At 53.7% G+C, this 14554-nt stretch overlaps 5 protein-coding genes across 5 annotated transcripts; 4 read left to right on the top strand and 1 right to left on the bottom strand.

Moving 5' to 3' along the window:
* Window positions 1-197: 197 nt before the first annotated feature.
* VTN31DRAFT_2887 (uncharacterized protein) lies at window positions 198-3210 on the top strand (the record flags this gene model as incomplete). The annotated part of the gene is made up of 5 exons (XM_069403104.1): window positions 198-202; window positions 258-280; window positions 337-431; window positions 492-2908; window positions 2967-3210. The coding sequence occupies 5 exons, from the start codon at window positions 198-200 to the stop codon at window positions 3208-3210; spliced, it is 2784 nt and encodes a 927-aa protein (XP_069262320.1).
* A 1426-nt stretch (window positions 3211-4636) lies between these two features.
* VTN31DRAFT_2886 (uncharacterized protein) lies at window positions 4637-6320 on the top strand (the record flags this gene model as incomplete). Its single annotated transcript, XM_069403103.1, has 4 exons — window positions 4637-4760; window positions 4814-4902; window positions 4964-5833; window positions 5886-6320. 4 exons carry the CDS (start codon window positions 4637-4639, stop codon window positions 6318-6320), a joined length of 1518 nt encoding a protein of 505 aa, XP_069262319.1.
* A 665-nt stretch (window positions 6321-6985) lies between these two features.
* VTN31DRAFT_2885 (uncharacterized protein) lies at window positions 6986-8957 on the top strand (the record flags this gene model as incomplete). The annotated part of the gene is made up of 3 exons (XM_069403102.1): window positions 6986-7314; window positions 7378-7708; window positions 7770-8957. The coding sequence occupies 3 exons, from the start codon at window positions 6986-6988 to the stop codon at window positions 8955-8957; spliced, it is 1848 nt and encodes a 615-aa protein (XP_069262318.1).
* A 657-nt stretch (window positions 8958-9614) lies between these two features.
* Window positions 9615-12044, top strand: VTN31DRAFT_2884 (uncharacterized protein; the record flags this gene model as incomplete). The annotated part of the gene is made up of 4 exons (XM_069403101.1): window positions 9615-9718; window positions 9788-9998; window positions 10075-10268; window positions 10331-12044. 4 exons carry the CDS (start codon window positions 9615-9617, stop codon window positions 12042-12044), a joined length of 2223 nt encoding a protein of 740 aa, XP_069262317.1.
* A 421-nt stretch (window positions 12045-12465) lies between these two features.
* Window positions 12466-14403, bottom strand: VTN31DRAFT_2883 (uncharacterized protein; the record flags this gene model as incomplete). The annotated part of the gene is made up of 2 exons (XM_069403100.1): window positions 12466-14308; window positions 14369-14403. 2 exons carry the CDS (start codon window positions 14401-14403, stop codon window positions 12466-12468), a joined length of 1878 nt encoding a protein of 625 aa, XP_069262316.1.
* Between the last annotated feature and the right edge of the window lie 151 nt (window positions 14404-14554).

The following is a 14554-nucleotide window of genomic DNA, read 5'->3' as shown; positions in this document are numbered from 1 at the left end:
TAGACTCCTACCAGTCCGATTCCTTTGATACGGTCGAGCTCTCTGTTCAAGTGTAGTGCTAGAACGAGGGCGGTACTCGGTCGATTCAGGTCGACCGATTGTTACAGGGGCATATCCCTTTACGCGGTGTTGCATATCAGGAGCGGGATCCTCGTATCGTACAGAGTCGCTGCCTGCAGGCTTGAGCAGCTATCATCATGTCGTACGTTTTTCGCTCGACTATCCGGTGTAGGTCGTCTGTCGCTAACTCATCGCAGTTCAAATTCCAGCAACATCAAAGGTACCAAAACCAACCACTGTGAACCGTTGCCTGGCTCAATGCTGATCCCGATCTAGTCGTCGCGCGGTTTCGACCGCAAAACAAGGTGGAGCTGGCCTCTGGAGGAGAGACCATCGTGGAGTTCCATGGCGATGACACGTGCCACATCAACGTGAGACCTCCCCCGCGAGCATTTCGCTCCCTGTAGCCGAGCTAAGAACAAAGGCGGCAGTCTAAGGAAGGGTCGGGGACCTTTACCTTTGACCGAGTGTTTCGCATGGACTCGAAACAGAAGGACATCTTCGAGTATTCGATACGACCGACGGTGGACGACATCCTGAACGGCTACAATGGCACGGTCTTCGCATACGGTCAAACGGGCGCCGGTAAATCGTATACGATGATGGGGACGGATATCGAGGACGAGGAGGGCAAGGGCATCATTCCGCGGATTGTCGAGCAGATGTTTGCCTCCATTTTGGCCAGTCCAAGCAACATCGAGTACACCGTCCGAGTAAGCTACATGGAGATCTACATGGAGCGGATTCGAGATTTGCTGGTGCCGCAGCATGACAATCTCCCTGTCCACGAGGAGAAATCACGTGGCGTCTACGTCAAGGGCTTGTTGGAGATTTATGTGTCGAGCGTTCAGGAAGTTTACGAAGTGATGCGGCGTGGTGGACAGGCCCGGGCCGTCGCCGCCACAAACATGAACCAGGAATCGTCCCGCTCGCACTCCATCTTCGTCATCACCATCACTCAGAAAAATGTCGAGACCGGATCCGCCAAGAGCGGGCAGTTGTTCTTGGTTGATTTGGCCGGTAGCGAGAAAGTTGGGAAGACCGGTGCCAGTGGGCAGACTCTTGAAGAAGCGAAGAAGATCAACAAGAGTCTAAGTGCCCTTGGCATGGTTATCAACGCTCTGACCGATGGCAAATCGACGCATATTCCGTACCGAGACTCGAAACTTACTCGGATTCTCCAGGAATCCCTGGGAGGGAACTCCCGCACAACGCTGATCATCAATTGCTCGCCCAGCAGTTACAACGACGCAGAGACCCTCTCAACGCTACGATTCGGTGTTCGAGCCAAGGCAATCAAGAACAAGGCAAAGATCAATGCCGAACTCAGTCCTGCCGAGCTCAAGCAACTCTTGCGAAAGGCTCAAGCGCAAGCTACATCGTTCGAGAACTATATAACTTCACTAGAAGGCGAGTTGCAGTTGTGGCGTAGCGGCGAAACAGTGCCCAAGGAGCGATGGGTGCCGCCTCGCGAGGTAGCAGTTGGCACAAAGCAGACGCGCCCGGGAACGCCGTCTCGCTGGCAGTCTGAAGCATCGCGTGCGGAAACGCCGGTCAGCCGGCCCGAGTCGAGAATGGGTGAGCGTGCCGGCACGCCGACAATTGCGCTGGAGAAGGACGAGCGGGAAGAATTCCTGCGACGGGAAAATGAACTGCAGGATCAACTCACGGAGAAGGAAACGTACATCTCGAATATCGAGCGTAGCCTGCAAGAGTCCAAGGACGAGCTCAAGTCCTTGAAGGAGACTGCGTCTAAGACCGGAAAAGATAACGAGAAGCTTCAGACGGAGGTCAACGAGTTGCGCATGCAGTTGGAGAAAGTCTCGTTCGAGAGCAAAGAAGCTAGCATCACCATCGACAGTTTGAAGGAAGCCAACTCGGAGCTCACTGCAGAGCTGGACGAGGTGAAGCAGCAGCTCTTGGACGCCCGTATGAAAGCTAAGGAGACGAGTGCAGCGTTGGATGAGAAGGATAGGAAGAAAGCGGAGCGAATGGCCAAGATGATGGCTGGCTTTGATCTTGGAGTTAACGTATTTTCGGATAACGAGCGCAAGATTCAGCGGCTCATCGAACGGGTGGATTCGCTGCACAAGACGGCCTCTGCTGGTGAGGCTGTCGCCCCCGATGAATTTTCCGAGCTGCGGGCCAGCCTTCTGGAAACGCAAGGGTTTGTTCGCCAGGCCGAATTGACAATGAGTGACCGGAGTGAGGTCGATGAGCTGCGGGACAGCCAGCGAGCAGAGCTCCAGCGCAGAGTGGAGCAGTTGGAGAAAGACTACGAAGATGTATTGCAGCGGAACTTGGGCGAAGCCGACGCTGAGGAGATCCGGCAGCGTCTAGAACAACTCTACATCAGTCGCCGAGATGCGGACGCCAAGTCTATCGCTGATATGAAAGCGGAGTTGGCCCGTAAAGATGAGGAGCTGGCTCAATTGCGGGCGTCGCTGTCCAATGCACAGGCCAACGGTGCCGGAGCAACTGTGAACGGCAAGACCTTGCAGCAGCAGATCGCCGAGTTTGATCAAATGAAGAAGTCACTGATGCGGGACCTACAAAACCGCTGCGAACGGGTTGTGGAGCTGGAGATCTCCCTGGACGAGACGCGCGAGCAGTACAACAACGTGTTGAAATCGTCCAACAACCGGGCACAGCAGAAGAAAATGGCATTCTTGGAGCGCAACCTGGAGCAGCTTACTCATGTGCAACGCCAGCTGGTTGAACAGAACAGCAGCCTGAAGAAGGAAGTTGCCATTGCCGAGCGCAAGCTCATTGCACGGAACGAACGGATCGCCAGCTTGGAGAGCCTGCTCCAGGAGAGTCAGGAAAAATTGACTGCGGCCAACCATCGGTATGCTGTCCCAGTGTGGTGAGATTGATATTCCTCGCGGTGCTAACAAAGCGTGCAGATTCGAGGCCCAGTTGACGGCGGTCAAAGAGAGACTGGAAGCTGCCAAGCAGGGCTCAACCAGGGGACTGGGAACGTCGATTGATGGAGCGGGGGGATTCAGTCTCGGTGGATCCCGCATTGCGAAGCCGCTGCGTGGAGGAGGTGTGACCGGCGCGAACGGGTCTGGATCCGTCCCGACGGTAGCCAGTCTCCAGCAGGAGTCGAGTGGGAAACGGAGCACTTGGTTCTTCGACCGACGATGAACTGTCGGTAAAGGAAGATTCCGAGAAACCGAGACGGGGGTAATAGATTCTTATCTATATATACTAGACCGCTGGGACAGACATTCCGCCCCTTTGATTATGTTACGTGTATATGGTCCTGTTGCTCTAGACGTCGAGAACCCAGAAGTTTGACTGTCATAAACAATATGTCCGTGCAGATGGAAGAACAATATTAAGCGGCTCAGAAACAATAGGACCGGAAATCCTCGTGGAGCTCCGTTCCTGAACAATGAAAGCTGACACCGGAATTGGATAGAACGGCGGTTGGGCTAACCCCTGCATTCAAAGAAACGTACCCCTGCGCAACACCATAGGGTATCCAAAGTCCCGAATCTCACAGAACAATCTCAAGACCTTGGGTTTTTCTCTCATTATTGACTTGCTGAATCCCGAATTTCTGGCAAACATCATGGTTGTCCGTCGCATGACGAAATATAATAATGGCAACCCGGGTCCTTCTTCGTTGTCTCAATGATGCAGCAAAGAAGAAAAGATCTGAAACACATGAGAACGAGACAGTGTGGCCAAATAAAGCTCCCCGTATGTTGAATCGATTCCCATTCCGAGTTTGAGAGGCCTCAGCTTTGCTGACAAGCAATCTCGCAGAAGACACTCTCCCCGGCTTTGCCAGATATAATTGTCATCCACGGCTACCATGGACACCAATACTATTTCCAACACCTCCGGCTGCCATGATACAGCTACGGCACCGCGCCAGCCACACGTTCCCAAGTGCGATGGATTGATGTCCGGGGCCACGTGCATCGTGATGTGAACCGGAGCACCGTTTATTTTTTTTCATCGTCGAGGTAGCTTGCGATCAATGAGTTAATGTCTCGAGGGAGGGAAAGGAGCTGTGGTAGTAGTATTTATCCATCATAGTAGTAACATATGGGCAGCACGATCTTGAGGTGACCTCCTTCGCCGGTCGATTATTATGTTACTATGTCTTCAATTGCTCGGTCTTTCCTACAATGAAAAGACCCAAATTGATTCTGATATGTATCTAACACCGTTCCTTTTACCAATGTATGTAAGTACGTGATGATTGTTGATGCTTTCAGCCTCGAAACTTACCTCTATACTTTAGGGCGGTGATGTCACGGATGGGTGGGTTAAAGTCAAGCTCCATGATTGGCCCGTTCATATCTGATGCCCCGCATGCCACCAATCAGATCGCGTTATCGTTATCGCAATGGCTCCCGCTCTCGGCTCTCTCCGCAATTTGGGGACCCTTGGGGCCTTTCCAAATCGAGCAAATGCCACATGACTGCCATCTCTCCATTCCTCCCTCTGTTTATCTGCTCCGTAATTACTCCCTGATGACTCATACTCATCACGTTGTGTAGACGATTGCCTTGGAAGGTTCAGCGCCGGAGGACGATTTGTCAATTCCACATTGATCATGGGTTCCGCCCCTTCTCGGCCCCAGGCCGTCGTCGATTCGGAGAAAGCGGCCATTGCAAAGCGGTTGGATCGACTCGACCTCAGAGACGAGGAATATGCAGCCAATGAGCATGATGACAGCCGTATGTCTGTTCTTCCCGTGTGAAAGGGACTTTATCTGACAGCCGCATTCAAGCGCCGCCATATGAATTCGTCGAGAGAACAACTTCGTTTTCCCTTTCGCATGCCAAGCGCTGGGAGGACCAACTGCTCGCCGATCCCAAAGTCGGTAGCCGAAATAATCAAGGGCTAGAAGGGATACAGATTGCTGACCGGTTGAGACCAGAACCGCCTTGCGATCACTGCCTTTTCGAACAATTCCGTCCCCACCGTCTTAAGTAACCCCAAGGCTCTCATTTCCGATACCCAGACCTTCAACATCAAGATTCCCTTTGAAGGTGCTCCCATCACAAACCAGCGGTCGTCCGGCCGCTGTTGGTTGTTCGCATCCACAAATGTGTTTCGGGTGGCGCTCATGAAAAAGTACAACCTCGAAGAATTCGAGCTCAGCCAGGCGTATCTCTTCTACTGGGACAAAATAGAGAAGGCGAATTGGTTTCTGGAGAATATTATTGACACAGCTGACCAGGACCTCGAAAGCCGGCTGGTTCAAGAACTGTTGTCCAATCCGGTGAATGATGGTGGCCAGTGGGATTTCGTAGCGAACCTGGTCAACAAGTACGGCCTCGTGCCGCAGGTGTTGTATCCGGACAATTACCACGCAAAGAATAGCTCCAAGCTGGACTCCATAATCACATCCAAGCTTCGGGAGCAGGCACTGGTCCTTCGTTCTTTGGTGCGCAAGAACTCATCGAACTCGGACAGCCTCGTAGATCGGCACAAAGAGGCGTTCTTGCAGGAAATTCACTCGATTCTAACCATCTTGTTGGGTTCTCCTCCACGTCCTGATGCAAAGTTTACCTGGGACTATCTCGACGCTGATGGGAAATACCACCAAGTGTCCGCGACGCCGCTGGAGTTCGCGTCGACGCTGTCAGAACGTGAAACTGTCCGCGCGTGTGGTGGAACAGATGTAAACCGGCTGTTCAGCCTGGTCAATGACCCGCGCCATGAATACAAACGGTTGTTGACGGTGGATCGCCTTGGGAACGTTGTTGGTGGCCGACCCGTAACTTATGTTAATGTGGACCTCAACGTTAGTTCCCATTGAGTATTCTCCGTGTTGAAGAGAGACTAACTCAGAACAGACTATCAAAGCTGCGGCTATCGCTATGCTTCGAGCCGGGATACCGGTGTTCTTCGGCTGTGACGTAGGCAAGTTCTCTGACAACAGCAGTGGCATCATGGACATCGACCTGTACGACTACAACCTCGGTTTTAACATCGATCTACGGCTCAACAAGGCCCAAAGACTGCGCACAAAGGAGTCCGCGATGACTCATGCCATGGTCCTGACGGCTGTACATGTCGAAGATGGCAAGCCTGTGCGCTGGCGGGTGCAAAACTCCTGGGGCGAGAGCGCTGGAGACAAGGGTTGGTTTGTGATGACAGACCGATGGCTGGACGAGTTTGTCTACCAGGTGGTCGTTGACCCACGGTTCGTGAGTCGAGAAGTCCGCGAAGTGTTGAAGCAGGAGCCGATTGTGTTGCCGCTGTGGGATCCGATGGGGGCGTTGGCTTGATTTGTCTTCATGTTGAAAGTTTTCCGGATTCTGTCAGAACAGCTTTCCTAGACAGTATGATAGTACTCTCAAGCCGAGTTGAGATGAGATGAGCCTTTGGAACGGTTTCAGCATGCACCTACTATCCAGTTCCCGATCAAAGGCCCATCCGGGCAGACGAATGAAGTGTACAACAAAGCAGCCAAAATAAAGAAAATTAGCATATAAATCCATCTAAGTGTTTAGGAAATGAGGAAAACTGCCAGCGGTTGCCAAAGTGTGCAATTCTAGCAATGGCACATCGAGGTAGGCCTCAGGCCGCCAACCCTCGGCCTCAAGGCGGTCGGCCGAAAATCGGCAGAAAGCCGATTCTCTCTCTGCCACACCTCTTGAGCAGAAACAGAAGCAGCAGGAATCATAAACGGATCTTACCCTCGACGCGCAATTCGACAAAAGGCAAGGACCGATCGGCCGCAACTTGGACGGTTCAACGGCCATCACAGGGCTTCGACGGGCCGGACATCGACCGCCTGCGCTCAACATGTGCACAGCTCTGCCAGCATATCCTCTTCCTCCATAAACGCCTTGTTCACACGCAGGAACTTCTTCAGGCGGCGGGGCTACCGCTTGGCGGCGATCTTGCGTTGACGGGCGACGACGACAACGACGGCTCGACTATATCAAGAATGGCAACGCCGCTGCTGACTCAGTTCTCCGAGAGCATCGCGGAGCTAGTCTCGAGTCGCAATGGTACGCAACTGCAGGATTATCTGCAGCTCGAGCCGCCGCTACCAGATACCTACCGGCAGATGGTTATCGATCTGCGAACAGTTTTCCCAAGCGGCGCTCCTGGCGATGCGAATTTGACGAAATGGTGCGAAGAGCTGGCGCAGAACGCGCGGGGTTCGCCCTGGCCGGCGTTTGCGATGTTTATGAGGCAGTATTTTTGCTTCCTTCGCGATGTCAATACTGATCATCCCCTCGAGACGTACAATGCCTTGAAGGCGCTGCTAAAGTATGCTCTCTGTCGAATTTTGTAGAAAGGTTGTCCGGATGGAAGCTGATTCCGCTCCACTAGTCAATGTATTTCGGCTCTCGGTGATAGCAAATCGGGAGTAGTTATGCTCCCAACCGCCTTATACCTATCCAAGATCCTCGCAAAGCTCGCGATCGGTCTCGATCGACGACCGGAGTTGGTGTCTCAGTTCCTTCAGCAAGAAGGGCGTTCGACTAGAGACGAGGCGGTGGAAAAGGTTACTCTGGTTGAGCAGTCCGCAAACGTTGTCCGGGAAGCATTCATCAAGTGCTTGACGGACAGGTCTGGTGCACCCGAAGCGAGTGATAAGCCAGAGGGGAAAAGAGTCGGGATCTACCTGATGGCTAACCTCTGTCTGAAGCTTTTGTTTCGCGTATGTGATTCCTGAGATTTCTTTTATTTGGACGAGAGCGGTTTGCTAATCCATTCACAAGTGCGGCAAACTGCGGAACGCTGAGCAAATGTTCGCGAGTATCAATGCGCACTCTCCTCCTCTGGATTCCTTTCCCGCGTCGCAACGAGTTACGTATCTTTATTATCTCGGAAGATATCTGTTTTCGAACAATCTTTTCTATCCTGCGCAAACAGCTTTGCAAGCTGCCTATGATCAATGCCACCGACAGGCCCTGCAACAGAAGCATCTCATTCTAATCTACCTCATTACCTGCAATATGATCATGGGACGGTTTCCCTCAGCCGAGCTCCTTAAGAAGCAAGAAGCTCAGGGCTTGGCGGAACATTTCGTGCCGTTATGCCGTATTATTGCTCAGGGCGATTACCTCGCATTCCGAAAACACTTGGCTGTGGACGCACCGACAGCGCAATGGTTTGGCAGAAAGGGCATACTGTTCCAACTCCGGAATCGGTGCGAGATTCTGGTCTGGCGGTCACTTACCCGGAAGGTGTTTATCTACGGCGGCTTTCAGGGAGAGACTAACCCCGCGCAACGGGGGCCACCTCCAGTCTTGTACCTGTCCAAGTTGGTGGCAGCGGTCAATCTTATCCAGCGACGACACTCTCAGTCGTCGTTCACAGCCAATGCCGAGCCGAAACAGGAGTCGCTCACTGTCCCGTTTCCTCCAGATAGTGACTTTGAAGGCCTGGATGGCTTCACGCCAAGTTCGACCGTCCGCCCGGCGATTGATGACTACCTCTCACCTGATGGGTTCTTCGACGAGACTGGGACCTGGCAAGAGAATCCTTCGCTCGCCCCGGTCGACGGCGAGCCCAATCAGGAGTATGTGGATCGCCTAGAAGAGCTCAATCCATATGGATCGGGATACGGCGACTCCGAGAGCAGTTCCACGCTCCTGCTCCGGGAAGTCGAGTCCATACTTGCGTCTCTTCTGACGCAGGGCTTGATGCGCGGCTACCTCACCCACGCCAACCCCCGGTACGCGATCCCCGGCGCAAGAGCTCGCGGCGCGCTGCCGACGGGGTTTCCGAACGTTTGGCAAACCATCTCTGCGCGAGAGCGGCAGCAAGGGGACAACGTACCGGGATGGGTTCGACCGGGAAGCTCTGGCTCGGAGAAACGGGCGGAAAATGGGCCTGTGCCGGCGGCCATTGGAGGTGGTCGGGTGGTGAACTTGAAGGGAGCCAGGCCAGTTGGTGCTCAATGAGAAAACTAGAGCATTGCATGAGACGGCGTCTGTGGATCAGGTGGTTGTTTGGGATGTTTCGAGTTCAAATTGAAGACCAATGTTACCATAACTAGACTCAACTACTTACGGAGTACTTGAGTAGTACCGAGGTAATTTAAATACAGTGTATAACCGACCACTCGAGTTAACTACCTAGGTAGTTACTTCCCTTCCAATTTCGGAGATACCAGATTGTGGCTGGTGACTGAGCCTGGACCCTCCTTCATCTTATCTTATCAGTTATCCCCGCCATTTGATCAACCTGATTGGCCAATTCGATCTCCTATGCCCCGGCTTCCTTCGACCAGACTGGCTTCCATCCTGAGACAATGGACTTCAATTGTCAACTGGAATGGTTGTTGTCATGCTTGCTTGCTAAGTAACTGTGATTTAGCTCATATATTCTCTCACTCCCTTTTACTCTGGATCTTGCCATTTGACTCTGCATTATTCACATGGTCCCTTCTTTGTGAAGCGCTGCTTGATAGGTACCAGTGACGTGGCTAGTTCATTGAGTACTACTCTCTATATATCAGCTTCACCGCCGCTTGCTCCAAGCGGGGGAACTATTAAAGCTGTGTTGAACGGCAGTAACTCCAACACTCACCCGACCACAGCAACAACAGGCCCCTCACAATGTCCCCGATTGAGACGGACGGCCTGTCCATTACCCACTCGAGCGGCCGCCAAGGGCCGCCGGATCTCCGATTACTGCACTATAACGATGTGTACCACGTAGAGTGAGTGTCACGTTTGACATCTTGACCGTCGGTATGTACTATATTGTACGGCGCTGACTTGTGTTCAAGGCCAGGATCGTCCGAACCCATCGGCGGCGTCACCCGCTTCCAGTCCATCATCAACTACTACCGCTCCGATCCTTGTTTTGCCGGACAGCCGGAGTTGCTCACGTTCTTCTCTGGGGATGCGTACAATCCGAGTCTCGAGAGCACGATTACCAAGGGGAGGCATATGGTGCCGTTTTTGAATAATGCGGGAACGGACGTGGCTTGTGTGGGGGTAATGTTTTCTCTTCGCAGCTCCGGAGAGAGAGAGGAATGAATGCACTGACTCGAGCCCTCTTTGTCTGTCTTAGAATCATGATCTGGATTTTGGAATTGCGCAGTTCCGGCACTTGCGTGACCAGTGCAAGTTCCCGTGGTTGCTCGCCAATGTCCTCGATCCGGAGCTCGGGGAGGATGTCCCCCTGGCGAACTGCGAGAAGACGGTGATGCTGACTTCGTCGAACGGAATCAAGATCGGCGTCATTGGGTTAGGCGAGCGGGAATGGTAAAAATAAAAGGCTCACAAGCAATGTGCATCGAACAGAGTGTGCTGAATGGTTGCTACAGGTTGGACACGATCAATTCGCTCCCTCCGAATATTGTCTACAAATCCGCCTCCCAGACAGCGATCGAGCTGGTTCCAGCCTTGCGGGAACAAGGCGCCGAGCTCATCATCGCTGTCACACACCAGCGGGAACCCAACGACAATAAACTCGCAGAGAAAGTGCCTCCCGGGTTGATTGACATCATCTTGGGCGGTCACGACCACTACTACGCTCATTCCGTCGTCAATGGGATCCATGTTCTGCGCTCTGGTTCGGATTTCAAGCAACTGAGCTATCTCGAGGCATGGCGGAAACCGGATGGGTCTGGTTGGGATTTCGACATTATCCGCCGAGACGTTGTCCGGTCCATACCCGTGGACAAAACCACAGAAGACCTCGTTACGACACTGACGTCGGCTCTCAAGTCCAAGCTGGATAAGCCGATTGGATACACGGCAAGCCCACTAGATGGACGATTTACCACGGTGCGCACACGTGAGTCCAACCTGGGCAACTTTGTGTGCGACCTGATGCGATACTACTACGACGCGGACTGCGCTCTGATGGCCGCTGGCACCATCCGCGGCGACCAGGTCTACCCCCCAGGAATCATCCGCCTCAAGGACATTCTAAATTGCTTCCCGTTTGAGGATCCCGTCGTGGTGCTTAAGGTCCAAGGTAAAGATCTCGTGGAGGCCCTCGAAAACGGTGTCAGCCAAGTCCCTGCTCTGGAGGGTCGCTTCCCGCAAGTCTCCAACATCACGTTCGAATTCAACCCTTCTGCGCCGCCGGGCTCGCGAATCAGCTGGGCCAAGGTGGGTGGGGAGCCTATCGACCCCGAGCGGTACTACAAGCTCGCCACAAGGGGATACATGAGCCGAGGGAAGGACGGATACACGTCCCTCTTGACAAAGTCTCAAGGTGGCCACGTGGAGGAGCTGGTGTCGGAAGAGAACGGCATGCTGATCAGCGCGATGCTGCGCCAATACTTTATGAGCCTCAAGGTCATGGGTAAATGGCGACGGATGAGCAAGAGCCTGGACCGGCATTGGGGAGGTGTGATGAGCAAGTTCCATGGCGATGGGGCCCTCAGGACACCGTCACCGAGGGTCGAAAAGTCCGCGGCGGCATTCTGGGGAAAGGATGCATCAACATCAACCACATCAACGACAGAAAAAGCCACAGCCACGGCCACGACGACCACTCGGAGCACCATAGCGGTGAAGGCGTCCTCCGCTCGCAACCACCTCCGTCCCAAGATCCGGCGGTATGGACGTTACCTGCGAAACAGCAGCAAGACCAGCTCGTCGACGACTACCGCCTCCAGCAAGTACATTACCTCGGACGACGACGAAACCGCAACGACGACAACAACGACAACAGCAACAACAACAACCACCTCTGTGGCATCATCCGTCGAGTTATCAACAACATCCATCGCAGCGGACTCGATAGAAATGGACACGGAATCAGACTCCGACCCGGAGATCCTCACCTCCACGCACGAGGAAACAAACTACGTCACCACGACGGCGACCTCCGCCGACGACGAGGAAAACCGGCTGCGCCTCGCGCGGAAGGCGGTGCGGAAATGGATGCGGATCGCGGGCGTCCAGCGCCAACGCGTGGGCTGCGTGCCCGACGCCGCGGAGGAATTGACCCCGAGTTGGACGCAGGGGATTGCGCCGCGGGTAGAGGGCAGGATACGTCAGGTGGAGACTGATACATCATACTGAATGAGTCGACATGATAGTATTCTTTTTGAGTCCTGAGATGTTGGTTCGTTTTCGATTCTTTGTTTGGGTTGAAAGCCTCCGTGATAACTCCGCAACCGTCACCTTCAAGAATTATAAAATATAGACATATACATAAGTAGAACTTAAAGATGCAAGCGAGAATCCCAGATCGGTAAACATGGGACTGTATGCGTGATAACCGAAGAATCCCCAAACACCGGACCGCAGTCATCAAATTTGCATAGTCCAATGATAGGAGTTGTTAACATTGTTGAGAATGCGAAATCAAGTCATCGAGAGGAGTACGGTGATATATCGTGAGAAAAAAAAAAAAAAAAAAACTAAAAGGAGGCGGGGGGAAACAAGAGCCAGTCAACAGTGTCATCCCGTATTGGGGATACCCTCTGGCCAGGTTGTAATATCATCGATTATCATGTCCCACTGTCCATCGTCGCCGCATCGGCTCCCCATCTTGTCCTGACCCATTCCACAAACCCGGCTGGGAGTTGGGGCGAGAGTCGGACAGAGCTGTGGGATGCTTTTCCGAGGTGGATGTGTTGATGGTCGTGTGTGGGGAGGACGAGGACGACATTGACGGCCTATGCGCCGCCGATCCGCCAAAGTTGCGCGTCGCGTTTCCGTGCCCGCTGCCTCTGGCTGATGATGACCGCCAGAGACCGCCGGTTGCTGCGTGCTGCTGCTGGTGTGGGGAAGAAGAGGCCGTTGAAGGTCGTTGCTGGTTGTTGCGGCTTGGGTCTGAAAAGTCCTTGTCGCGGTGACTGCGTGACGCGTCCAGAAGACGGTGGCGATAGACCGAGATGGATGGGGTGTGCTGGATCGGGGGCTTTGGGGCTGGAGCGGCTGGGTTGGAAGAAGGTTGCGGAGTGGAAACGGAACCTGTCCTCGCCCGGAGGTGGTCGGTGGATGCGACCAGTGTGATGTCGTATTCGTTTGCGATGAATTGGACAACCGACGGTCGACGGCGGTGTCCGTCTTCGCCGCTTGCCCAGCTTTCCTCGTCACGCTTGGTGTGAAATTGTTGCCGGTCTTCGCCGCTCTTGAGAATGTCCTTGCGGACAGCCATGGTCAGCGATGCCATGGCCACATCGAGCAGAACTGGCTTGTTGGTCAACGCTCCGATGAGAGCGTTGCAGCCAGCGCCGTGAGTCACAAGCACCAACACGGTTTCCGTCTCTTCGTCCGATTGGTGCTCATCTCCATCGTGATGTCGATGTCGCTGTTGCGGGCGATTCTCGTTTCTGTACCAGTTTAACATGTTCATGAGACCGTTGCGGAAGCGTCCATGCATCGAATTCCATTCCTCGCCGTATTCGCCACCGTCGCCCCAATTCATTGGTTCACGCATGGTATCCCATTGGAAGTCAACATCAACGCATGCGTCCCGCGCATGCGCCACGTAACCTGCAGGGATTGGATCGGACGATGAGATCGCGTACGCCGGAGCAGGAGGAACATAGCCTTCCGCAGCATAATTGCTTGCGTCTGATTGAGTTGGAGGTAGGACATCCTGGATGGTAACAGTCCGTCGTCCGTTCGTGGCTCCATTGGGCAAGGCGTTGGCGATAGAAGCCAGGTTCTTTAGTCGGCCTTCTTCCTCATCCACCACAGGGGACGATGAATTGGAGCTGCTCTGCCAGCCACCGGGAAAGTTCCCCGTCGACTGCTTATTCCTGACATCGTTCTCCCTATGTATTATCTCCCCTCGCCTGAGTAACTCTGCCTTCGCACCCGCAACCATCATCGTCGAGCTTGGCGGTGGCGTAATCTGTTCAAAGTAGTCGGGAGAAAGCCATTCACCAAGAAAGGCATCGATTCGTAGTCGAGTCTTAGGGACACGTCGGCCTTGACTGTCATGGTCTCGTTTATTCTGCTGGTTCCCACGACAGCAGCCTTGACTCTGGGCTAGCTCTTCAGCGTGGGCTCCATAAAACTGGCTTATGCCAGCACTGATGCCGACCGCTGTTTGCACACATCGCAAGTACGGAGAAGTGTGAATAATCACCTCGTGATTAGGGATTCTGACTACTCGGCCAGAGGGCTGAGCGATGGACTCGCCATCGTCATTTTCCTTGTGTCCGGTGTTCGGAAGTTGAGTAATCTCCTCTCGAGCTTGTAGCAGACTCGCGATGCGGGCTCCCAGCGCCCGCGCTTGCGTCCATCCGCCATATGTCAGCGGGGGATCGTAGGGAGTAGGTGACGTGAGGTGCCATTCTTTATCGACAGCGTCGATCCGAGCGCCGTGTCTGCGGCGGTGAATGTTAGTACGAAGCCACTTTGAGCTTTTGCAAGAGCAGGCGCTTTACCTCGCAATAAACACTACCGCCGGAAGCTTCCCCATGGTGATTGTCGTCTTGAATCAAGGGAAACGTAGCTCTGGCAGCTTCACAAAGCAGCAGCAATGCGCAGAGTCCACGGACAAGTTTCGATGCGCCGATGCTGGTGACGCTCAGTCTCCCGCTGTCATGATGGCGGTCGTTGATTAACACAAG

The sequence above is a fragment of the Thermomyces dupontii genome (assembly GCF_041956625.1).
Source record: "Thermomyces dupontii strain NRRL 2155 unplaced genomic scaffold VTN31scaffold_2, whole genome shotgun sequence".
Taxonomy (NCBI): Eukaryota; Fungi; Ascomycota; class Eurotiomycetes; order Eurotiales; family Trichocomaceae; genus Thermomyces; species Thermomyces dupontii.
The sequence above is the reverse complement of the archived record's forward strand: the minus strand, read 5'-3'. Positions and strand labels throughout refer to the sequence as shown.